We start from the raw sequence: 27764 nt of genomic DNA, 5'->3' as shown, positions 1-27764 counted from the left end.
TGTTCTAGTGTATCTTGCGAGTTTTGTATCATGTTAAAATATCTTGCTTGCAAACATCCCCGATAGCGCATCCTCCTAAGTAATTAAAGGCCAACACATTTTTTACTACCAACGATGCTACGGATGACAAATTATATTACAACTAACAACGAAATATCTGACAAAATTTTTAAAGAAAATAATAAATGTTAGAAAAATCTTTTTTTAAAGTTATTATCCTTATAATACTTAATTAAAAAGGTTAAATAATCAATTATTAAAAAACATGAAGTTTATGAAAGCTATTAACTTTTTAATGTTCGAAATATTTACGTTTATGAAAGAAATAAAACAAATTTATTTTTTCGTATTTTAAAAATAAGTTTTATAATATATTATTTTCTGAAAGAGAAAATGTAAATGTTAAACGAAGCATAGATATGTTAATAACTCGCTAAACTCGTTTATCGTTATAAATCTAATGTTTGATGTAGGTCTATACTCTTTCTACAATACAAAAGCAGTAAAATGTTGATGGGATCAGTGAAATTGTTTCTCTCTCTAAATAAGTCTACAGCAATTTACTAGACATTCTTTTTCTTCAAATACTTCTATCTACTAATGATACGATTATTGGGAAAATATATCCAATTTTTTTTCCTAGTGTCTGAGAGTTTGTAAGAAGTTTCAGATAGACCAATTGAACCAATTATTAACAACTGACTAGACGATTTTCGAAATCAAGTTAAAATCGTGGGGGGAAGAATCGAAATAAGCACGAATAAATATAATTTTAATTTTCCTATTCTTGTATTTCTTAAATTAAATTTGAAATAATAAATACTTTTATGATATTTTCTATTGAAACTTACATTGAAGATCTACAATAAATAGTGTATTCAGGGAACGTTTAAAAAAAAAAGGAATCTCTCTCTGTTATCGAAACAATATACAGTATCAGAATAATTGTTACTGCAAATCCTATGACCACTTAATCCGATTACGAGAACGATTAAAAAGAATCTTAGTTTGTTCAATGCATTCCAAATCCTTTTAAATTAAAAGTCATTTTGAAGAAGTAATATTTAAAAATGACATTAATTATCTCCGCATCTAAATATTAAGAAGATAAAAGTGCTTATTAGAATTTTTTTATCTTTAAATCATTTAGTTTTTTTTGGTTTTAATATTTAAATAACAAATTGGTATTTTAAAAATGTAAATGTGCCTATTATATCTAAATAGAAAAATTGAGCTAATATTAAGAATATCTTGTAATGGTATAGTTGATTAAATATATAATTTTATGAAAAAGTCAAGAAATTAATTATTTAATTTGGTTTATATTAATGTAAAATTATGAGCGTTAAAATATTTTTATTTAAATATTTATTAATTTTAAATAAACATTATATTTAATGGGCACAGACTTGAGTAACTTATATTTGTATTAATGATTTATGTATTTTTTGTGTGATTATTTGTATACAAACCATAGTTAATTACATAGTGTAGAATTAAATGTATAATTTCACTTCTGATTCTTTTCCATTTGTTTAAATGGATATCAATAAAATAGAGTTTTTACTAAGTTTTTATCTCTTTTTTTAGTGACATGATCTTATCTATGATTTTTTTTTCTCCTTACATATACGGTATATAAAAGCTTTTTCTCATCTAGTTATCACTTGTGAACATCTAGCATACAACTGGGCAGAGAAAAAGCGAAATCATTGTCTCCTAACAGAAGAAGACAGCCAAGTAGAAGAAAAGACGGAAAAGTAAAAGAGGACCAGCAAAAACTGTCTTCATCGTTCTGGTTGAAGATTGATGCAATCCTTTTGTTCACTAGCTATATGTTAAGCACCTCCTCGACTTTCAACATGTTATTTTCGTCGAATCATCTTTATTTTGAGTTTTTTGATAACAAAAAAAAGTACGAAACCGTACACCTTTTTCTTCGTTTCTTATAAAGACCAGCAGCTCGGAAAATTGACCGAATGATGCCATTTATAGAGATACCTTGTTTAACGTCGATTATACTGCAAAAATTTCCTTTTGAAAACTCCAAAATAAACAAAATATTCTTTCCGTTTCTAACATCCATTATAGAAGAATTTAACATGGCAATCTGCCATCCTCATCGCAATCCACTTAGATTTTTTTCCTTTCGTTTACGTTGCATGTTGCAGGAGACAATTAAATTGTTGGTTCAGAACTTTTTGTAGAAAGGAAAACGTCCTCATTAGAGTACGCTAATTGTTAACTCTACATTCTAAACGAATCGCCTTTAGAATAACTTCTTTAATTCTCTTAAAAGGGTTACATAATCAGAATTTTACAAAGAAGGAAGCGTTAAGCATATATTTGTACTCAAGTTTTTTATAAATTCAGCTTAATTTTTTCAAAAACAAATTACAGTATTTTTTTTATTCGCTTTAACAAGATGCGTGAATTTTATATGCATAATTTGTTTCACATATATAATTCACACATTTACATTTTGAAATATAATACGAGTCTCCATTTGTCTCGAAATGTAATATGCGCGTTTTCAAACGTAAATTAGATTTATTATCAATAACATATATATTTCAACTATTAAAAAATGAAAGAACAATGTAATTTGATGAATTGCTAAAATTTAAAATTCAAATTTCCGTAGGAGAAAATATATGACCACAAAATTATTTTAAAAATTCCTTTATAAAAAAAATAACATCATAACTGAATAAATAATGCTATAATAAAAATTATTTTTAAATGTCATACTATTTATCCATTAAGTAGAATAAATTTTTTCAATTATAAAATAGAGAATTTTCGAAGAATAAAAATTCACTTGTACGGTAATTTCGCTAATTAAATCCATTATATTATATATATATATTCACGTTAAAACATAGTTTAAAAATTTAAAATATATATAATTATAGTTTTTAAATTCTAATTTATTCTTTTAAATTTATAAATTATTATTTTTTTGGTAAGAGATTTTTCTATCAAGTTAATTAGCTTTATCTGAATACTAGCCAACTTAATTCGCATAATTGTTTTTTGTTTTAGTCGTAATGTTGATCAAAACAATGTTGTTAGTTAATTAATAAGATATATAATTCATCCATCCTTTAAGTTAATGTACCGAGATTCAATTATCTATCTATCTTAAAAAGGATTTTTTGTGTTTTTAGGAAAATAACGATCTTTAATGCATCTTTTGCGAACTGAAAATGTTTTTAGATCATTATACTTAGGGATAAAATTTGATATTAAAAATTCGAATATTAGAATCGAGTAATATAAATTTTGCAATTTAAAAGAGTGTATATATTTTAAATAATAATATCTTTATCCTCCCACTAAAGAAAGGATAAAGGATACTTTAACCGAATATTTCTCGATCTCCAACAGATGTTGAATTTTAAACAATTTTGTTTGGAACATCTGTTGAAATAAACTTGATGGATCATTCGTGCAAACAATAACTGAGGCGGCAAAACTTAAATTTGTGGGAAACAATAACATCTTGCAATGTCAGCAAACAAAAGAATGAGATGATTCGATGTTCTGACATCTCTTCTATTCGGTACGTCATCTACTTCACAAAAATCGTAAAAATTTAACGACTCGACTTCTTTTTTTCTCGAAATATTATCATCTCTTGAGGAATGGATTGTTCGATGTTTGTTCTACTTTAATGCTAAGTCTGACTTATATTTTATTGTTAGCTATCCGAAATCGGCTAACTGAGTCAAGAAATATATAGAAAAAAATATATAGATAATATAAATATTATATTAAAAGTACTCTTGAGATGTTTTTCTTTCATAGATTTACATTTTTTATTTAGAATATAGTTACGTAGTCTCAAAAGAAAATTTTAAAATAAATTACATTTTATTTCGGTATAAACTCTATTAAAATAACAAAAAATAAGTCAAGATTTACAGCAAAAAATACTTTTTTAAATATATTAGTTGTTATTTATTGATAAAGTATTTTCCTTGTTTATTTGCATACTTTTTTCCTTCGAAGAATTTCTTAAAGACTTTGATTACTTTAATTAAAAAACATTCCGTTGACTGATTTAAAACATTCACTTTTTACGTTCTATTTGATTATTCACTTACCGATAAATTTTACTGCTTCTTTTATGTATAAATAAATCATTAGAAAATAAAAAATGTTTAGAAGAATTAATTAGATTAAATTATTTAAAATATTTTTGTTAATCGATTCGTTTTAAATTGAAAGTTTTATCAACTTATGCATAAAATATTACATCAAATTAAAATTTTAGTTTTTTATATTTGATATAATATCAATATAACGAAGAAAAAAATAATTAAAAAATAATACTTCAAATTTTTATAAGCAATGAATAAAAATGATTATCTAAATAAATTATTACTTAATATAAATTTAAAATATTTAAATTTTAATTAGTAACATCTCGGTTAATTAACTAATATTAAATAATTAAAATATACTTTAATTAAGTTAGTAATATTTTGATTATTAATGGTTAANTGGGTACATCACTTCTGAAGTGCGGTGCAACCTCTCGGACATGTCAGCTCCTATATAGCCCACTGAGAAGTTTCAAACAAATTTTAAAGTTTAATTTTAGAATATTTTAAAAATTGCAATTTTATAGCTACTGAAAATTCAGTTTGAATAATTCATAATAGAAACCTACGTAAAATATCTGTATTCGGTGGTATTATATCTGGAGATATTTTATTTTCAATACATTTTTTATCATTTTAAAAATGGTTTATAAGTTACATGTGAAACTACAATAATTTCCTTATAAAAAAAGAAACTAATTAGTCTGTGCCTATTCAAATCATGTCTATTTTAGCACCAATGAATGATCTATACACAGTAAAGATGATGATATACAAAGCCATAATAAACTGTTCTTTTCCGAGTGTTGTGCAAATAGATTTGTACAGTCTCCGGTGATATATTTGTACAGAGTCATTTATTGAGTTCTCATCTCGAAAATCTTTTAGAAGACGTCACTTAGTGATCACTTAAATACACAAATATTAAAACAAATATATGTTTGTTCGGCAAATGATGTCTTCTAAGAAATTCCTTTAGAGTCTCATAAACGTTTCCATTTTCCTGCAAGGAAATAAAATTATATAGATTATATTAAATGAAATTAATTCAAGTAACTTACTCATCGTTGAAAAGAACGATAAACATCAAGAAAATGAAGTATTAGGATGATTACTTCACGTATTTCTTCTTGATAAAAATAGCTAAATTTCATAAAATTAATCTTGAAAATATGTTTGAAAAATGAATTTGGGAAGATAATCACTTCTTACATTTGAAAAGAAGAGTTTGAATAATGAAAATGACAAAAATGCAGGTCTTGTTTAAAACAAACCATTCAGATATGCTGATAACAATTCTCGTTCGGGAATTGTCTCAACAGGATGAATTATTCATTTTCATGATTAACTACTCCGAATACAAAGAGAAAAGAAAGGTTTGCAACACTTCTCTTTTTGAATGATAATAACTAATAAGATAATCAAACGAAATTAGGCCAAATGATGCCAGAAACGATAACCACTTCTATATTTGATCATTAGAAGGAGGGTAAAAAAGAAATGGAGAAGAAATCGGATAAGCTGGGAACTGAAGGCATATTTCCTGCTTGCACTTTAGCAATAATTGACTGCCAACCGAATCGGTCAGATGCGATTAATCTGTTTTTCATTGTTATTTATAGTTAGGCCTATATTTTTTGCCAATCAACAACATGTTTTAAATAACTCTTAAAATCCAGCTCTCATTTGTTATACTAATATTAAAAACTTCCTATTGATATAAATTAATTTGAAATATATAAAAATTAATCGCTGAAAATTAAATGAGATAAGAGAAAGTTTCTGAAAAGATAAAATATTTATAATTTAGTTGTTAAATATTTCAATGAAAAACTAGAAATATTTTTTTGTCATTTTTTTTAAAGAAAATGAAGTTAGAATTGAGTTAGTTATCGATATTTTTCGTTTTCGCTTTAGCTTTTTTATTTATCGATTTTACATTGAAGTAGAAGGCTAGAGTAAGTCTTTTTTTAGTTCAAACCTACCTGTATAGTAACAGGATGCCAGTTCCCTATCGAATTCAGTAGATGAACAGGACAGTGCTGTACAAATGTAGAAATGCTGATGGTTGTAGCCGGAGATGGACCTTCTTCACCTGACCATCTCTACTGAAGAGCATCGCATGGAATTCACAATGTTGTGGTAACCGTCGAGTGGACAGGAGAGATACCTGAAGGCTGTTGCGAATGTAATGAGTTTGTGCCAACTCAATTTACCAATATATTTAGTGCAATCAGCTTAAATAGTCTATTTTTTATTTTTATATCTTAAAGACTAAAATATATATAACTAGACATCTTTTATTATTTTAAACATTAGATAAACAAGAAATCAGATAAATACCACTAAATAATAATTAGGTCTACTATCTTTATTTAATAGAAATGATTGCTCACTGCAAGATTAATGAAATTACTTTCGAATACAATTAATTAAAGGTTAAATTAATTTACTTGTTAAAACAAACATTTAGATTCTACGCTTCAGGAACTCTGTAACTAATTGTATTAATTTAGTTAACGAAAGCTTTTATTTTGACTGTCAACTAAAAATAAAAATGTAGATTGAAAAATACTCTAGAGACATTTAAAAAACTTAAAAATAAAAATTATTCTAGGTTATTGATTGAAATTTTATCATAAAAATTTCTTCTAGAATGATTAAATTAAAGAATATTAAAAACTAGCTCTGTTGATAAACATTAATATTAATTACGGTACGTCAAATGAAGATAATGTACTTCCTACACTGGCGAGTTATTTTATATGTATTTATTAAAAGCAATTAACAATAATGAAAGGAAGGTTTTATGTTCTGTTATTCAATTAGAGAACTTTAGTGAGGGAGACGCACCATTCCTCTCATCTGGATGTCATTCGTGATGGGCCATTCCGGTGTCTGCCTGTATCTGTCCAGCTCTTGACTCTGTTCCTGATGTAACATCATTCGGGTGGGCCTTCGAATTTCAGGATAATCGGGATCTGGCATTGGACGCCTGACAGTTGGTGGACGGGGAAGTTCGACATATGCAGGATCTACACTGTACTGTCAGTAAGATAGAGGTCAAATTTAATAAAAGATAAGTTGTACTCTTTTACGCGCATTTTCATTTTTAATGTTGTTTTGAGTAGAATGAATAGGAAATCATCTAGTTTTTTGGCGCTTTTTTGGAACTGGGAGCGTTATTTTAGAATTTAAAAAATATTTGTTTTACATAAAATGTTTCAAAAATTGAAATTTGATAAAAGTTTCGATCAAAATTTATATTAAAAATATTTAATCTTTCTTCTTTAAAATAAGGAAATATTCTAAGGAAAATAACCTTTATTTTCATTCGTTATTGAAAATAATGTACTAGAAAAATTTTAAAATACAATTTTTCCTTGGATTATATTATGTTTAAAAATTTCTTTTGGTAAATATTAAACTAAACTCACATTTTAAATTTTACAATAATTAATAAGAGTTTACGTCTCAAACAGGGAGAAAATCATTATCACTTAAGTAACTTGACCTCAACCAATCAATAATGTTGGCATCGATTACTTGGTGAATTATTCCCAAGATACCATTAGTTTCAATATGGAGTTAACACTTACTTGTCTATACTTCATGGCTTGATTGCCTGTAATAGAATGTAAAGGATCTGTCATTGACATAACTGATGGGTACATCACTTCTGAAGTGCGGTGCAACCTCTCGGACATGTCAGCTCCTATATAGCCCACTGAGAAGTTTCAAACAAATTTTAAAGTTTAATTTTAGAATATTTTAAAAATTGCAATTTTATAGCTACTGAAAATTCAGTTTGAATAATTCATAATAGAAACCTACGTAAAATATCTGTATTCGGTGGTATTATATCTGGACCTTTTTCTGTACTTTCTGGTATATCATCTGTATCTTTTTTCAGTGGTGTATCACACCTAAACGAAAATTTATATTATTTTTAATAAATTATAAAGCTTAATACATATATACACATCTGTTCTAAACTCACTTGTTAATACTTTCTTGTGGAAGGGAACCTGAAATGAATGATTAAAGTATTTGAAAAATTTCAAATTTCACAAAAGTAATATTAGTTTTTAAACTTTATACATGTTCATTAATGGCTATCTGAGTGCAAAGAAGTAATATCTGTCTTTTTGAAGACATTACCTTTGTCAGAACGATCGGATTGCAATTTCATTACTAGTGTGACGATAATCGCAACCAGAACTAAAGCTCCGATAACACCAATAAGAACTCCTAAAATGGGACTGACTGCAGCTTCTTCTTCGTTAGCTAAATATAGAAACTCGGTTTGAAGATAAAAAACATGAAAAAAACCGTTCAAATTTTTATTGCTTTGCCTACACGATTTTGCTAACAATAACAGAATGAGATAAAACAAATTAAAAAATTAAATTTTATGTAATTTCGAGTCAAATAAATTTTATCATCATATGTTTCATAACAGATTTAATTTCAAGTTTTAGTTTAATGGAGTTACCGATATATTTAATATAAATGTCAGTTTAACGCTTAGAAGTTGATAAAGATGGCATCTAGAACTAGATATGAAACTTCTTCCAATATTCTTAATTACAGATAACTTAATATGTAAATTAATTCTAATCTAATAATAAAGTTTAGAATTGCTTTCACTTAAATTTTAGAATTGAAATGATGCAAATTGACATAAAGTTATAAACTTATTTGAATAGTGTAGGAATTAAATAACAAAGATTGAGAAAATTACAGCATTTAAAAGAAGTTAAATGTGTTAATATTCATCATCAACACACTGATCTGTTACAAGTTGAAATGCGATATGAGTAAAATAATTATCGTATTTCATTAACTCACAATTTACTTAATTATCAGTAATAATAAGTTCAAGAGAATTTGCTATTTCATATAAAGAATACTTTATACTGTAATTGAAGCCAACTCTATAGGTATCGTTGTAACAGAAACATTTCAAGAAAGTAAATTAATTAAAATAGTTTTTAATTTGTTTTATTATAAAATCGAATAACTTAATTCTTAATAATTAATCTCATGTTTAACCTATGAAATCCTTGTTTCGAAAGTGATTAGCATTATTAGAATATTAATTTGGTGTAAATCGATATGATTAAAATGCGTTAAATCCTTTAATTAAAATACGTTCTTCCATGTAAATAATTTTTTAAAATGAGATCCTACCTGTCCGTCTTTCTGCAGGTGGTAATGTATTTGCCATTAGTGCTACCGAATTGCTTCTACCCTTGTTGTTGGAGGCGTAAAGTACCAAAACATACGAAGTGCCTTCTGGAAGATTTTGAACATTAAACACGGGGAGGTCCTGAGATGTCAAGTTCACCTGAAGATGTTCGATTGCTGAGTTATATACCTCGAGATGAAACTGCTGCTGCATTCCACCATCATAGCCAGCTTCACATTCTACCGTTAAAGAATTTGTCGTTAGATTTGTCACTAGACAGCCCTTAACAGAGTCTGGAGGGCCTGAAACAAAAAATTGTTGCGATAAATTTCGATGGGAAGCCATAAGGTGGTCTTACTATCACCTAATAACTCTTGAAGTCAGCTTGTTGGTAACATTATGGATTATTTTTGTTCTTACTTTTCGACATTTTAAACTGTTATTTTATTTGGTAAATTTTTATTTAAAATAAATATATTTATATGCAAATAAATCAAGCTAAAATCGTACTTTTAAATGTCAATATTACTATATTTTATTCTTAAAATTGTAATCCTTACATCTTTTTAACAGAATAATGATGTTTAGAAAAAGATTCTTTATTTTTATAGTAAAACAAAATCCTAAAATACTTTTACTAAACTGCCGGTATTCTTTAAGAGATATCACACTTTGTGATCAGTAAATCCCATATTTTTCTTACACATTCCATCAACTACTAAAGAAATACACTAATGGATTTTCTAGTTGCTAGAAAAAAAAGTTTATGCATTTCTTCTATGAAGTACTTATAAGGAATCTCTTTCATCCGTTGTCACCATTGCTACTTCTCTATAGAATAAGAGGAAATGAATTCAAACTATTTATTTACTTTTTTTTATAAATACCAAAAACCCCGGTTTCGATTGAAAGATTTTATTTTTTTCCTATAAAAAAACTTAAACTGTAAATAAAAATATATCTCCGAAGAAAATTTAAGAAAGAAAAATAAAATAAATATATGTTACTAAAATAAATTCAATTTCTATACCGTCGCATGAATCAAAGGCTTATCTGTTGTTTTTATGTCATTATTAAAATATTTATATAGATTAACACATAATATTCTGTGCAATCACTACAGTTAACTTTAATGCATATTTTTAAATTTCTCCAGAATAAATTTCGTAAAAGCTAGAATCTTTATCTGCCCACTATAACGGCAACAGCGACTATATCATCAAAGGAACATTTTTTTTTTTTATCAAGAAGGAAATACCTGCAGGTATGAGTCTAATGACGCAAGGCTCCTTCTGATATCCAATAATATTCTGGCCCCAACACAACAAAGCACCATATCCAGACACAGACCAGGGAGTGTAAGTAACCGTGCTGCTGGTACCGTTACTAATATGAGTTGTTATCTCTATGTTGTCAACCGAATTATTTAACGACCAACGAAATTTAACATTTTCTGGACTCGCTTCTACATCACAAGTAACTTCTGTAGCTTCATCTCGAGCAACTCCATATACAGATTTTAAGGGATTTTTACAAATAGGAGCATCTAGGAAGAAAAAGAGATAAATTTAATTAAACGTAGTTAGATAATTTATAACGAATGATAAAGCTTATATAAACCTTATATAAACTTACACTGTACTTCTAACGGTATTTTATTACTTGCTCCTTCTCCTTCTACATTAGTAGCCGTACATTGATAAAATCCTCTGTGATCTCTTTTAACTTTTTGAAGTACTAAGGACTGATTACTAACGATGATGCCCGCGGAAGTATTACTATATAATGGTTTCCCTTGAAAATTCCAGCCAACGTCTGTTACCCAAGGATTAGCTTTGATATTACATTCGAAATAAACATCGCTGCCTTCTTTGATAGCAGTATGTTGAATGTTAGCACCGAAATCCAATGTAATATTTGGCACATCTGTAAAAACATTGTTTATGATAAAGCATTTTTCATTTTATAGCATGTTTTCGAAGTTAAACTATATTTAATGTAAATATATATATATTGATAGATTGATAGGTTTAATATTAAAGATAGAAGCTCGAAACATTAAAATTTAAATTTCAAATAATTAAAAAATGAAATATTTAAATTAATTTTAATTTAAAAAAATATTTTTATTGCTTACACTGTTTATAAAAATTAATAAAAGAGAAAAGAATAAATGTGAATTAGGGATAAATCTCCATTCTCTACCGTAATAATCATTTTTACTTCACTAGAGAAGTTGTTATTGCATTTCCTTTTTTCCGGTTTTTTCTTTTATATATATATATATATATATATAAAAGAGCCGTATAAGTTTCATCTGACTCTCTTATAATTATTTGAATTTTTTTCTTCAGATTCTACCGGATTTACTAGGAACCTAAATTTTTACCGTTATGCGACAGAAAACGTGTAATTTACCAAACATTCGTCTAAAGTGGAAGAAAATTACTTTGCGTGATAGCCTATAGTCTCGAAAGGAAAGAAATATAGAAAAATAGAAAAAAGTATTTGCTACTGGCACGCAATAACCGACACAAGAAAAATACTCTCAGTGATGGTATTATTTTCGTAGTTAGAAGAAAGATGTCCTCCCTTTTGAGACCAAAGAAAACTTTCTATACCCTTAGAACTTCCATTAGGACTTGAATTGAACAATCGCTTTTTAAATTATTAGATAAAAATTATGATTATAGTGACTTGAAATATGTCGTTTTTGGTCGTAAAATAATGATTTATCTTTTGTTAAACTATACGTTAAATATAGCAACACGTTTTCTTTTTAAATCCGTTTTATTCAGAAATTTATGAGAAAATAATGATATCATTAAATATGTCTAAAATTTCGAAAAAAATTTCGGAAATTCGATACTGAAACATGAATAATAATAATTATAAAGGAATCGAACGATATAAAATTTAATATAGACTAGATGAGATTGACAATTAGTGTTTGGGGTAAAAAAAACGATAATTTTTTCATTAAAGAGACTAAAAGCGAATTTTAATATTAGTGATTTACGTATTTTTATTGCAATCATTCAAATTATTGAAAAATGAAAGTGAAACTAAATTATTATTCCCTCAACAGATTTAATTAGATTGATGCCTATGTAAATGAAAGCCGGGCTCTTAAATTATATTATACTCTTTATGTAACAAAAGTAATCGAATTTGAATCACTAATTGTGCAAAAATCACTTTTAGTTTTCTGTCTGTTGTTACTCTTAAAGGGAGTTGCGATCTGTATTAATTATACATAAAACTTTGTCTCCAGTAATGACCATCACTTGAAATTTTAATTACTGCACACAGAGGGATTTATAATCTCTCTTATTAACTTACAAAAGACAGCAATATTTAATTAACTTATGTTTCTATTCAAACTGTCATCAATTCCATAAAAAGTTATAAACTTTTTAACGAGAAATAACTAACTACAACCTACAGCGATGTCAACATTTTGAGATCAGAGATCAGATTTCGATTGTTATATTTCTGTTAACAATTTTATATATAGAGAGAATAAGTTTTTATTTTTGAAAAGCTGGAGTGAGATCTTAGCCTTTTGTTTTTCACTCTTTCTTATTTATTTCATACTTTTAATTTGCTGAAAGAACTAGATATTCTATATAAAATGAAAGATGAGACCGTTTTGAGAATCGAATTTTAGTTTTGAATATCTAATTCTGAATCACCACAGAGAGTCACTTAGACAAATAACATTACCTTCTAATGAAACAGTTCTAATAATCATTAACTAACCAGCAAAAATAAGATATGAACCTGGACAAAATATCGATCATTCAGACATCTTCATTCATATCTATCCCATAAGAAAATGAGATTTCCCTGTTCTTCTACTTTAATTGAGTCGTCACTTTTGGGGGGAACTTACAGAACACATTCATCACCCAACTGTCTTGAAGATCGTCGTGGACTAGCGAAGGATGATCCGATCTACATGTGAGTACTTTTCCGTTGTCATCTGCGGAAGGAATGATGGTGAGTACAGAGGTAGTCACGTTTCCACCTTCCGTGATGCTCTCCACGGCATTGCGTAACTTTTTCCCATCTTTCCACCAAGTAATGGTTGCCGGAGGACGGGAACCTGTCGATTCACAAGTCAACTTGGCTTTTTTTCCGGCCGATACGTGAGATAAACTTGTGATGAGATGGACATCCAACGGCTTTACTGCATAAAAAAAGTTACACTGATCAACCTTAACTGCATTAGTTTTTTGAAATATCAAACTATAAACTGTACATTTTTTGTTTACTATGATTAATATTTAATACCGTGACATGTTAAAAATGCATATATTTTGTTGTTTTTTTACTTTATGTAAACATTTTAATATTATTAAAGTCGCATGAATCAAAGGCTTATCTGTTGTTTTTATGTCATTATTAAAATATTTATATAGATTAACACATAATATTCTGTGCAATCACTACAGTTAACTTTAATGCATATTTTTAAATTTCTCCAGAATAAATTTCGTAAAAGCTAGAATCTTTATCTGCCCACTATAACGGCAACAGCGACTATATCATCAAAGGAACATTTTTTTTTTATCAAGAAGGAAATACCTGCAGGTATGAGTCTAATGACGCAAGGCTCCTTCTGATATCCAATAATATTCTGGCCCCAACACAACAAAGCACCATATCCAGACACAGACCAGGGAGTGTAAGTAACCGTGCTGCTGGTACCGTTACTAATATGAGTTGTTATCTCTATGTTGTCAACCGAATTATTTAACGACCAACGAAATTTAACATTTTCTGGACTCGCTTCTACATCACAAGTAACTTNGTATCGATTTTGCGAAATGTCTGTGGTATTACTTTACTTAACAAAGAGCAAGTGCCATACGGTTGGTAGAGATATTAACGATTGCTGTTGCTACATCTCACGGACGCTGTTAAAGTTTTTATTGAAAAGTACATTTAAATAATATAAAAATGCTATTAAGTTTAAAAAGGAATAAAATACAGTAGGCCTATATGATTTAAATATAGAATAAAATTTATTATTATAAATTTTTGTGTAACACTGTTTGTTTGCGGTTGTCAACAAATATCTTTTTTTATATTAAGAAAAATAAAATGTAAACTATGCATAAAAGATTTGTTTACGATAAGTCACTTAAAGTGTTTAAACTATTAAAATACTTTCTGAAGAAGTACAATATTTACAAAGCTTTCATTGAAGATATTTAAAATAATTATCTTCTTGAAGACATTTTCTTATTTTATTAAAATTGAAGTTAGAATACAAACAATGAAAAAATAACGAATTCGACTGATCTCATTCGATTTTCTCTTTACTCGTAGTTGAATATTTCAAATTTCACCTTGGCTTGAAAAGATGAAGAAAGTCGTTTATCTAAAATAGTGAAGGCAGTTAATAGATTTCTCGTCTGAGTCGAATGTATTTTTCATTTACTTGTTTAAGTTTTTGATTTACGGGAGGTAACGCCTTTCTTTCATCTTGTTTAGTGAACAAAGTCCATCATTCTCTATAAAGTTGGACCATGGGAATGATTAGTGAGTTGCGTTGCGCCTGTACGATTCGCAGAAGTGCTGATTAACTAGGTTGATTTCATCGATTTGACATTAGTAAGTAACCTGGACAGTCGAATCGATATACATCCCTTGTACTGTGTCATCGTATGTTCACCAATCTTGTGCCACTTGCACGTTTTAGCGAGAATATTTAATAATACTTGTCATGCTGATGACAAATATTATGTAAAATAACAGTACTCTTTCTACATGCTGTACTCGTGTGGAATATTTAAAAAGTCGAAAAATAAATTAGCGGTAAGTAATTAGAAGAGTCTTATGCCACCAGAAAATAACGTTACAAAAGAGTTTTGAAACTGGATTCTTGTCAATTTAAGTTATTTTAAAGTTGATGTTGAATTATTACAAGACGAAAAGTTAGAAATTCACAGTAATTTGATGAAAATTGAAGAGTTATGCAAGTAGTCACGCAATAGTAACTAAGGAAGCTGAATATTTATTGATTTTCTTTTAAGGAACTTAATTATAGTTCCTGATTTTCTTGAATAAAATATGTTATTTAAAAAAGAATTAATGCAATTTCTTTTTATAGAATTATCAAATAATTTCCAGTTTTAATTTGATCCAATGTAGTTAGGTTTGATGTGATAAACCATCTGCAAATACAAAATTAAATAAAACAATATCTGAATATAAAATAAGAAACGTAGACAGTGAGAGATAAAACTAATCCAATATAAATTAATTTTGACCGAAATCGGATTTTGAATCAGCATTTTTACTTTTTATTATTTCAGATAATATCTGTTTATGAAGTAGTAGTGTTTTCAGTTTAAATTCGTTAATAAAAATAACAATCAATTAAAAAATTAAATCAATTTGCATGAATAAAAACTAAATTCCCTTTATCTAAATAATTAATTAATAAATTAAATGTTATAATTTATTATAGTGACTTTTTCTTTTGCAAGAAAATTCATTTATTTTTTCGCGAGTCATAAAATAGTTTAGCTTTATAAGAAACTTAAACAATTAATCACGATATTTATCCTAAGAGTAAATTTGAATATCCGAATTAAATCATCAAGTAGGAGAATTTGAATTGATAATGTAATTTATAACACCATATAAATTTCCGCATTGGCAATTTTATTTATTTAACTGAGTATAAAGAATAAATAACAGTGGAATGTTTTTATTAATTAAATTAATTTTTTTGGAATTAATTTCATTTAAAGATTTTATCAAATTTAATGGAGATGGTTAAGCTTTGCTGAAATTTACTTTCCCATTGGTATACAAATGATATTCAAATACTTCATGTGAAAGAAAAAATGAAAACATAAATGGTTTTTCAAAATGCTTTTCCTACATTTTCAGATTACAAATTGAATCACAGAGTGAGAACTTGGATCCATTAACATTTCGATCGTTTACGTACACAAGAGTATATAAAGTAAGCAAAAATATAATTGTAAATATACGATAAATATATATATAATTTAGATTTGATATTAAACATTATCTGGTGCCGAGTATCTAAAATCCCTATTTATTAATAAAAAACTTTTTATGAAAATATCAGAAATATGTCAAAAAAAAATTTTTTTGCTTGCTTTAAAATATCGGCATGTCAGATAAAGTACTATAAATTAAACCAAAATTCATATTTTATTATATCAATATTTGTTTATTCAAAACAAACTTTGTACATTATGAAATAGTAATGCAAACTAACTCTACATTTAATAAATTTTAAAGATATAAAATATCTTTAAAGTGTTTTGTTATTTGTTTTATAGCAATAACTTAATATATCATATGAAAATTATATACAAGAAGGAATATAAGTATAAATCCATATTTATCGCTTCGACGTTTGAATTTGTGGCCTAGTGATCATTTTTCTGCCATACTTTTAACGTAATAACTGTCAATCCGGCCATTGTTTCTTATAAATATGCTGTAAAACACTGCATTACATAAATCATCGATAGACGACGCCTGAAAAATCTTCCGCTAGTTATTAATCGCTTATGCCTTGCATCTTTCATTTTTTTACCCTCAAAATACAACGACATTTTAGCTTGGTAAGATCTCTAATCTGTGGGGAAACGTAAACTTTTCTTTTTAAAAAATACGTTTTTAAATTAGTTTTTACGATGAGATGGTAAAACAACTAAAATAGATTGATCGCCACGTTTAAAATAATGGCGAATGAAAGTCTAAAAATTCTTTAATATTAAAAAAATAAACAATGATGATTCCTTATTGACCAAACACATTTGTATGTAAAGTAAAGATATACTTTAAAAATCTCTAGTTTGGCAGAAGCACAGTTGAAAAGACCAGTTGACGGGTCGAAATCAAGTTTATCATCGAGTAGGCTTGGCGTATCGATTTTGCGAAATGTCTGTGGTATTACTTTACTTAACAAAGAGCAAGTGCCATACGGTTGGTAGAGATATTAACGATTGCTGTTGCTACATCTCACGGACATCAAAAGACACGCTTCGATTACTTTTATTATTGAACTAAATATGATTCTACTCCGAATAAAGTTTAGGCAATATCGGAATTTCAAAGTGGCAGATACTTATAAAATGATGTCCTCATCGATAAAAGATTCTAATATTGTTCATTGATTAATCGACTAGAACAACATTTTGAAGGACGATAATGCCATTTTCATCTCAAAAACTCCAAAACAATGGCATCAGAAACGTTTTAAAAGCATTTTTCATCCATTTAATATAGGAGAGTGTTGAGTTTTGTTTTTGGATGTTTCTATGGATATTGAACACTATAAATATCAATAGTGGAATATTGGTGATTCTTATTTGATCTATCGGATGATACTTTGATATGAAAACTGCCACATTTCGAAATCTGTTCCTTAGATTTCTATCAACATATTCATATTTTTAAAGTGCAACCTTTTAGAAATTCAACAGGATTTGATTTTATTTATTCTTTTGTTTATATCGAGATATAAAAGATGCCATTGAATAAAAGATAGAAAAGGCATTTAAAAATATATTGACATTTATCATAAAAATTTTTAAAAAATGTTCTCTATTTGCTCATATTAAAAATAACAGCATTAAAAAATATACTTTTTGAACTAAAATTATCATCTTTAGTAACTAAATATAAAAATTTGATTAACTTTTTATTATAATTTTAAATAAAAATTTATATTCTTCAAGTTTATTTAATCATTTCGTGTTTAAAACGATATTTATTTTATTTTTCATTTGCTAGGATTTCTGCTAAAAGAAAATAAGCTCAATTTAGAACTGAATAGTCTTACATTACTTTCAATGTTCAGATTATTTTCGAGAGTTTCTGAGAAATGCATTCAAAAGTTAAAACGTACCATTCAAAAATTGGTCGAGACGATTCGAGTTGTAGATTGGAATTAGTTTGCTTGCAGATTTTCTATTCTCCTTGAGAATAGAATGTAAAGCCGAAGAACGTTTCGACTCATTGAGTATCTTACTTAAATAGCAAATATATATACAAATCTTTGCTAATATATTTTGCAAGATTTATCTTGTCATCAAATCATTTCAGTTGAAAAAGTAAAATTTGTTCAATTGAAAAGTAAAAATTGACTCAAGTTAGAATTCAAAACGAAAAAAAACTTTGAAATATTTCCTACTTAATAAGTGATAGCAACAGTACATTTAGTGTAGTACATTTGAGTAATACTTGATAGCAAATTTTAAAATATAATTTAGATAAATATATGTATATTATCCTTTTAAATATGCCCTTAAGGGTTTGATACTTTCATAGAAAAATCACATTATTAAAAACATTTTGATAAAAATTATATAATATAAAAATTAATTTATCTTTAATATAATATAATATAATATACAATTAATTTAATTTTCAATTATTTAGCCATATTTTAAATATCAAATGAATTGCAATTGTAAGAATATTTACTTTATGAAGATCATTGCTTTACCTGATTTATGAATGTTTCTTAGAGGTGAAGCTTATAAGATTACCGAACAAACGTCCTTTTAAATCAAATTTTTTAAAAATATTATCTAATTTGATAATAATAAAAATGTGTTTAATCTAATGTATATTAATGTAACTGTATTAAAATGCACTAATAGGAATACGGGAAAGTTTATTCAATTAGTATTGTTTTTAAAATATCATTGTAACATTCTAATTAAAATACTATGTAAATATTGGAAAATTTTAATTAAAAGACATAATGATAATACTATAATCATATTATTATATTAATTATTCTTTATAATAACTTAATATCCTTTTTCAAATGTAATAAATTATTAAAAAATTTATAAAAATACGATAATCAGTAATTATCTTCTTCTCCGAGATAAACAATATTCTTCTCTTTTACTATAATAAAATAACTTTGATAAGTTAAATAATCATTTATTAGTAATTTTCTAATTTTATGCTTATATATTTTGTATTGAATGATTAGTCATGTTAAGTAGATGAATATAATTAGACTATAAATTAATAGTAATTTAATTATATTTATTTATCAACAGGGCGTAGTTTTATTCCAATACATTTATAAATGTACCTGAAAATAATTAAATAATCTCCAAATTATCATTTACTATTGTTCTAGATCTCTGGAATTATGTTTCTTATTCTGAGCATTTCTGGTTTAAGAGAGTCGATGCCACCACAATTTCTTAAACACAAAAAGACTTATTGTATCGTTTTGGTTAGCTTTAGTAAGCAAAACTTTAGTTAAATTTATATACAAAAATATCTGATACATATCTAAGCTATTCGCTTCATAGTTTTACTAGATAAAGCTTCTACTTCAAAAAACAAAGAATAAATAAGAAATTATTCATCTTTCTCGATTGACTACACTGTGCCGTCTTCTTCTAAAGAAATTTTATATATATATTTTTCTTTTTAAAAATATTTATATGTGTATTTTTTAGAGAAAAACAGTATATATATAATCCCTATATTTTTAAAATTTATGAAATGTTTTATGAATGCTTATTTATTTATTTAGTTGCCATTTGAAATAATTAGAATTTTTTAAATTACAATATTTTCATATTTAAATTTCATTTTTTTACTATTTTAAATACGTAAAATTCAATCATCTAAATATAGATCTAAACATAGATTTATTATTTTTTATTATTTTTATTTATATTTGAAAAAATCAGACCAGAGAATAATTAATAGTTTATACTTTCTTCAGAATTTTCCCTATAGACTACAATTTTCGGTAATTTCACTACGTATTTACAAATATTTATATTCCGTAAAATATTTTATTCTTTAATAAATATATTATTTAGAATATTTGATATTATCATTCCTTATTATTAACTTCCTAAGGAGTNAACACACTGTATATTGCAAATATAAAAAATAACAAATACTAATTCATTGATATTTATAGAAAATTCATATTGAATTTTGACTCTGTTAAAAAAATAATAATGAAGCTAAAACAAAGTAAAATTTTCTTTAGAAAAATAAAAAGTAATATCATCCTGTAAATAAGAAAAGGTAAATCGACAGGAAGTGTAAAGTGTAGATTTTAGAGAAAAATTTGAATTTACAATTGAGACATAAAAGCAGAACTTCTTGATACTAGATTGCTGGCCATAGCATTACACACTACTCTAAAGTTTCAAATAAAAAAGAAGTTTCTATTCGTAGAATGAAATGTGCGCTCGATTAAATATAAAGAGTAAAACAGAATAAAAATTTAAAAATAAAACATAAAATATAAGCGTTAAAATAGCTAATTTGATAGCGAATCAAATAAAAAATGGGATAAGACAATAGATCTAATAGACTATATTGAAGATCTTTGTGCTATTGATTATATATTAAAATAAGAATTGAAAACGCAATGGTGTATAAAAGAAAAAAATAATAAATGAAAAAAAAGAATCGAAAGTGTAATTTAGCAATATATTTGGATTTGCAAAAGTATGGGCGAATAAAATTCAAACGTAAAATCAATATCTATCTAGATTTGTAAGAAAATTATGTAGCTAACTTCTAAATCAGCCTAATGCCCAGGCCATTTAAAAATATATATACATATAAATATATTGCATAACAAGATAAATTTGTAGAAAAAAGATATTTTCGATATTTTTATTGTCGCATTATAAATCAATAAAAAGGAAAAAACGAATAAACACTAGAGCCATGTAAAATTGAAGTGAAATGTATCAAAGACGCGATAATTATTGAAGAGAAATGATTAAAACTTAGAACAAATAATACCACTCTAAATAGGTAGCATTCGGAAAAATAATGATTTGAAGCTGAAGTAAATTGATTGGCATGATTAGGAAAGTTTTTCTTTCTGTAGCCATTTAATTAAGATAATAAGAAACTCCTGTTTTAAGCTCTTGGTTTTTTTGGTTGAACGTAACCTTAGCAAAGATCTTGGATAAGACAAATTTTTGAATTAGTCTAATACAGGAATAAATATAAAATAAATTTATAAAACTAATATAATTTTGATGAGGTAATCGATACATAAATATTGAAAATAGCAGAAAAATCAACCTACATTCTCTAATATTCTCTATATCTGAACGGCCTTCTCTTGTATTTTACAAATGTAGAAAATTATTCTCATATATTTTTAAAATTTTTATAATAATTAAATCGCAAAATAATTATTTTAAATACATTTAGATATCAACATAACTGATTAAATCATTTGATGTTATTTTCGGAATAATTTTATATTTACAATTTTTATTTCTCGTTTAGACAGGTTGTTACAATAAAAACTGAAATATACAGTTTAGCTAAGCTTTTATTCGTTTACTAAACAAAACATTATTTACATACATTCATATGTTATTAAATATGCAAATATAATTTATTAACATAAATTTTAAAAAAAACTTTTAAAATACACTTACTTTCTTTAGCAAAAAATAAAAAAAATAAAAAAACAAAATTTATGATTTTGCCTTTAGCTAAATATAATTAAATAATCATAAAGAAATTAATCGATATTCCTTTATTATAAACTACAAATTAAACTAAGTTTGTTCTAGAAAAGAAAAAAGTTATATGAAAAAATATAAATATCTGTATTAATTCATTTTAATATTTTTAAATAAACAAAGAAAGCAAATCAAACAAAAAAAAAACAAGTAAATAAATATAAAAGTTAATATTATATTCACATTAATTATTTAAAGTAATATACTTAAAAATTTATTCTCGAATTTTTAATATTGTTCCAAATAATCTTAAAAATATATTAAAATCGAATTGAAAATATAAAAGTTCAAACTATATAAAATTTCTTTTGAAAATTTTGATATAAAATCATATTTTAATATGGTGATATAAGATTCTGAAATTCTGATATGCAATTTTATATGATGTTTTGATAATAAAAGAATCAGAAAATGGATAAACAAAAATGAAATATGGACATATTTTACTCTTCATTCCCATCAATTTTATCTATGTAAGCTTCTGTTGTATAAACTATTATAGTTTTCGTGAAGTCAAGAAGATAAAAGACAGAAATTTCCTGTATATTTGCCATTGCTCGAATATAAAATCCTTAATCCTATTTTGCTGTAAACTCAAAAAATATTTCAACTTTTACTTTATGAAAATATGATAGACGAAAGAAAACTTTTTTCTTTTACGATTTTTAACAGTGTAAAAATGTTATTATATTTGAATTATTAAAATAACTAATTTTGTTTTATCGAAATATTTTTTCATTATTATTAAATTTAATAACAACATTTTTAAGAGATAAAAAATTAACTCAATGGGGAATCACTCATTTCTCTTATTTTATATAAATAATGTAAAAAATGGAATAATTTACGATATTATCTATTTTGTTTATCGTAAGTATAAACATTTCTTTGTATCGTGTAGAAAACTCAAAATATACTTTTGTAATATATTATTTAAGTGTAAGATTTATAATGAAGCATTTACATTTGTATAAAAAATTCAAATAAGTGAAATATAAAACACTAAAGATCATTCAAGAATTAAAAAAAAAAGATAGTTTATATTTCAATACAAAGTAATATTAAAAATTATTAGACATTAAAGTAAATTCATTATTAAAATTTTTATTTTGCATCGTATTATGTATGATTTAATGTGAAGAAAGAGTTATTATATTGTAGCATTGAAAAAATAAAAGTAGATAATTTTGTAGTCTGTAGTAAATATTGTTTATTAACAAATAAATATAATTTTCTAAAGTCATTTTGAGCTTAATGTTTTCATAAAATAATCATTTATCTTGCCGTTATTGTAAGCAGAAAACATATTAGTATATTGCCACTAGTCAAATCAACTACACTTATAATTCATCATATCTAAATAGTACATGTTTACTCATTTCAAATTTAACCAGTTATTGAAAAATATATAACTTACTTAAACCGTGAATAAAAGAAAATATTGTTTGATGTCTTATTCTATTTTATTATATTTTAAAATGACTCCCACAATAATGTATGTTTACTTTCATTTTAAAAATTTAAATTAATGCAGGAGTTCAAAAATGAATTTATTTATTTACAAATTAAAATTTATAAGATAGAAAAGATATTTAAGATAGCTTTTTATAAAATCGATTAAAATAAGATTGTAAATTTTTAAGGATAGAAATGAATAATTACTAAGGTATGATAACACAAATGAGTAAATAATGAAAATGGTATTTACAAAAAGTAAAAATAGAATTAATTATAAATATTAACCAATTCATTACTGTAATTTTTAGCTTATTTCATAGCCTAACTAATATACAACGCTTAAGAATTCAGTAATATTTACATTAACAAAATATTTGATATTATTTAAATATTTAAATTATTTTCGCATTTAGTATAAAATACTTATAAATTAAAAGTATTTAAGTTCGTTACAGATACAAATAAATTAAACTAAAATATTTAGTTTGTATACCATTAAACAAATTATGTAATACGGTAAATTGCCTTTTATAATTTTCCATGTTTAATAATTAAATTAAAAAAAATCAATATTTATAGTAATTATATGGAATATAGGTTACACTATATATATTTGACGATGTTCTGTTTATTTTAAAAAATGTATCTAAAAGAAAATATTCAAGTAAAATGTCACATGTTTAAATTTAATTTTAAGTACACGAGACTTGAAAATTGTTTTAAAAGTCAGTTTTGCGAATCTGGTAGCTTATGCTACTGTTGTAATAAAGAAATATACTATTGACATAATACTATTTTCTGTCAATTATTGGTACTTCTCAAGGGAATTTAATAGATAACATATAATAACAGAATTTTTTTATAAATATGTTCCTTCAGGTTTCATGTATTTGGTGCCATAATACCACCGAAGACATCTGTCAAGATGAGAAGATATCTTTTATACAGAAGTCTGTAGTCTAAAATCTATAGACTTGATAGGAAATATCGACTGATTATTCGAATAACAATTGTATCAAAAGTGACTGCTTTTGTGTAACAATATCGAATAGCAATTTAGTCAATATTTTACTAGAAACTTTCTTAATAGTAATTTATGCTAAATACTATATATTCAAATCCTAAATTTATGTAAGATTATATAAAATGATGAAGAAGAGCTTATAAGTTACTATAAAATTACCTCTGTGCAATATTAAATTTATCAAAAATAATATTCAAAACTTTTATTTTATTATTTAGAATGATAAGACTGTTTAAAATCTTTTAAACTATAAAAATATTAAAGAAAAGTTTTTAAAACTTTTTAGAGCTTTAACTTCTAAAGAATTTCATCCATTTCTAAAATATTATAGCTAACGTGATAGTACTCTGAGTGTTATATTAAATCATCTTTCAATAGCAATATTTTAGTCAGGATCACTTATCTACCAAATTTTAAGAAGTATAAACAGCAATATTATTTTTTTATTATATCATGAATTTCTTTTTCACAAAAACACTTTTGCTTCCTTATTGATATGAATTACTTTTTACTCATATCTTGCTGAGAAAATGAAAATAAAACCTTGACAAAAGCGTAAAATATAGCAAAAATTTTGAAAATTTCAATTATTTTCAAACTGAAATTATAATAAATATGTAGTGTTTTGAAGTTTCGTACTATTTAATAGTAAAATATTAAAATATGTAGATTTATTTTAAATTAACTTTCATATATTACTTTATATAAATAATTAAAATTAATTTGTATATCAGCCAATTGTGATTGTATATCATTAATTCAATTCATATATAAAATATCAAATAAAATATTTAAGTTTACAAATAAACAAAATTAAAACATTAAGATGCATTGTACTTATATTTTAAATAATCAATTAAAACAACCAAAGTTAATTAATTAATTTAATTAAATTGATTATTTTATTTATAAAAATACACTTTTCATTTGTCAAATTTGATGAATGTAAACATTGACATTAAAGAATTTTATATTTATTATTTAATTAACATTTTTCTTGAAACTGGAATTCCATTTTTAATTTCTTATTATTTAAGTATAAATTAAAAACAAAATAAACTTGTTTATTTAAATTAAAAAGAGAAAAATTGCAATGACTACATATTTAATGTAAATAAATATCTATCTGACAAAAAACATTGCATTAATTACTCAAGTAATGCTTGGATTTATAGAAAATTTTTTATCAAGCAAACAAAACAGGCTTAATTAATACCTTTATATTTACAAAAGTCAAACAAATTTTTCTACGTGTAAATATACTGTATATAAAATTGTATGTACACTATATTTACAAAACTTCAATTTTTGTAAATACACTTAATTTAAACGTTACCATTTATATGAAATTTATTTATAAAGTTTATGATTAATTTATTTATAGAAGAATATTTAAATATGAAAAACATGAAATATAAAATGACGAATCTTCAATAAAGAGTAAATAGAAGAATTATTTTCCAAAAATTTTTCCGAAAGAAATGTCATATAGGCTAATATAATACTCAAACATGTCACGTAATACTAATAACAGTTGCAAATATATGCTATGGCTGTTTGTTTATGTTATTTTTCTGTTAAGTTAAAGAAATAATTATCTGATTATTTATCTTTAAAAATTTTAAGTCTAAATTTTAATAAGTATTCTGTTCAAATTGTTTTCTTATATCTTTCTCGTGTTTTTTAGAGTTTTCTCTTCGGTCTAATTGTTCTCTTAAACATTTGCCACACAAGAAAAATAAGTTATTTTATTGCAGTTCAGAGTTAATAGATTTAAACTTCTCTTCAGACGTAACTATCTTGAGATGTCCAACAAATCTTGCTATGCTTTTGGTAACGACTTTATTCCAATAAAATCAGATACCTTTCCCTAACCTATCCAGGATTTCAACCACTAGTTGAAGTTAAATGAAAATTGATCCGCCACTAGTGACTTATCACGTTTTCATCTAACGTCAACTATGATCACATACTTGATGAAATATTACTCGACATAGGTCTACATTGATTAAAATAGTTTCTTTTTTTCTAGTAGAGCGAAGAAAACGTGCTTATTACTTTCGTCTTTCAAAAATTATTATATTTTGACTTGCTTATTGAATATCTTAAAATTCTAATATGTATTAATTTAGACAAAATTTATTCAGAACTTGAACAAAATTAATAAAAATAAATTATATCCTTGGGATTGTATCCTAATACAACATAATAGCTAAACTTTTTATGAATTAAGAAATAAAAATTTATAATCAAAAATTAATATTTATTATGTAAGGAATTAAATAGTTATATCTAAACTTGATTAATTAAAGTAAAGCTATAATCATACTAGTAATAATAAGCTTATAAAAACAGATCTAGGCACTCATGTTTATGATATTTTGAAAAATGATATTATTTAAATTGTATAGTAACATTTTACGATTAAAGTGAAATCGCAGTAGCATAAACATATTAAATTTCATAATTTACAAAATTATAAAACTCTAAAGAGCTAAAAATGTAAAATATACAGAGATGAAACAATACTTAATCATAGTTGGAGTTATGCTTTGCTAGGGAAAGGACGTGTTTTTCACTTGCTCTTCAATCTTAGCTAAGTTTAGTTCAGTTAGCCCTAGTTTTAGGCTTAGCAGCCTGTTCCCCATACTAGGGTATAGGGAGTTAGGCCCCTTTTAGGGTTAGCTGAGTGGTTAGGGTTAGCTCTCCTAAGCCTAACTTTTCTGGCAAATTTATTTGTCAGAACTTTGGATTTTGTGTGTCCACCATCTTAGCCTCCCCAAGCAGGATGAATTTCTCTTTTCCAGAAGGTACTCCACAGCCATCTTTGATTACTGTGTTTGTTTTGTGAGTGAGACACCCTCAACTACTTTTGGTTTACTTGGGGAGACCCACTTACTAGCAGACTGGTCCCCCCATCCACCTGGACTGTCCGTGTTGGCAGGTGTCATTGCCAGCACTTGCTTCACTCCAGGTAGATCAGACAGGTATTCTGTCTGGTTCAACTTGGCTAGACTGCTCGAGCCAAGCTGTGCTTGGCAAGCTCAGGTGTGCCAGGACCCTTATATGCAACTGTCGCCAGTACTTTCGGTGTTGTCACGGTTTTTGGGCCATCTCTCTCCTTGGTTCTACTATACAGTCTTCATCTTTGGCAGCAGGGTTTCTGGGACTCTGCCACTACCGATTTCTGGAAAGCACCCCTTCAAGTGTACTTCCCTGCAGTTTACACAGACTTTTGTCAATTGTCTTGGTTTACACGCCATTTGCCAGCTTTAGGTCTACTGCAGTCTTTTACTACTGTGCCATTAGGGTGTTTGAGGAACTTTCACATCATTCTCTTCCTGACAACACAGGGTTTTGCTTCAATCCATCTTGGGTAAGCCTGTTTGACTGTGCGCTCTTCCAGCTTGGTGTGACTTCATCGTTTTGTCCAT

General features: G+C 25.9%; 1 protein-coding gene across 1 annotated transcript in view; it reads right to left on the bottom strand.

Annotated features, from left to right (window-relative positions):
- Nucleotides 1-4818: 4818 nt before the first annotated feature.
- The window catches only part of LOC111630789 (hemicentin-1-like), a 90330-nt gene continuing 67384 nt past the window's right edge, over nucleotides 4819-27764 (bottom strand). Inside the window, exons 5-15 of the mRNA XM_023374945.1 lie at nucleotides 13196-13492; nucleotides 10936-11226; nucleotides 10559-10846; nucleotides 9303-9602; nucleotides 8271-8396; nucleotides 8110-8137; nucleotides 7944-8035; nucleotides 7709-7836; nucleotides 6963-7154; nucleotides 6095-6286; nucleotides 4819-5112 (exon numbers count right to left, since the gene is read on the bottom strand). Of these exons, the coding sequence (XP_023230713.1) occupies nucleotides 6239-6286; nucleotides 6963-7154; nucleotides 7709-7836; nucleotides 7944-8035; nucleotides 8110-8137; nucleotides 8271-8396; nucleotides 9303-9602; nucleotides 10559-10846; nucleotides 10936-11226; nucleotides 13196-13492 (1790 nt within the window). The 3' untranslated portion in view covers nucleotides 4819-5112; nucleotides 6095-6238. The remainder of the gene's footprint in view (nucleotides 5113-6094; nucleotides 6287-6962; nucleotides 7155-7708; nucleotides 7837-7943; nucleotides 8036-8109; nucleotides 8138-8270; nucleotides 8397-9302; nucleotides 9603-10558; nucleotides 10847-10935; nucleotides 11227-13195; nucleotides 13493-27764) is intronic.

This window comes from Centruroides sculpturatus, unplaced genomic scaffold, assembly GCF_000671375.1.
Source record: "Centruroides sculpturatus isolate CEXI.00-Female unplaced genomic scaffold, Cexi_2.0 scaffold702, whole genome shotgun sequence".
In the NCBI taxonomy this organism is placed as follows: Eukaryota; Metazoa; Arthropoda; class Arachnida; order Scorpiones; family Buthidae; genus Centruroides; species Centruroides sculpturatus.
Note: the sequence above shows the minus strand (reverse complement) of the source record. Positions and strands in the feature narration are given on the sequence as shown.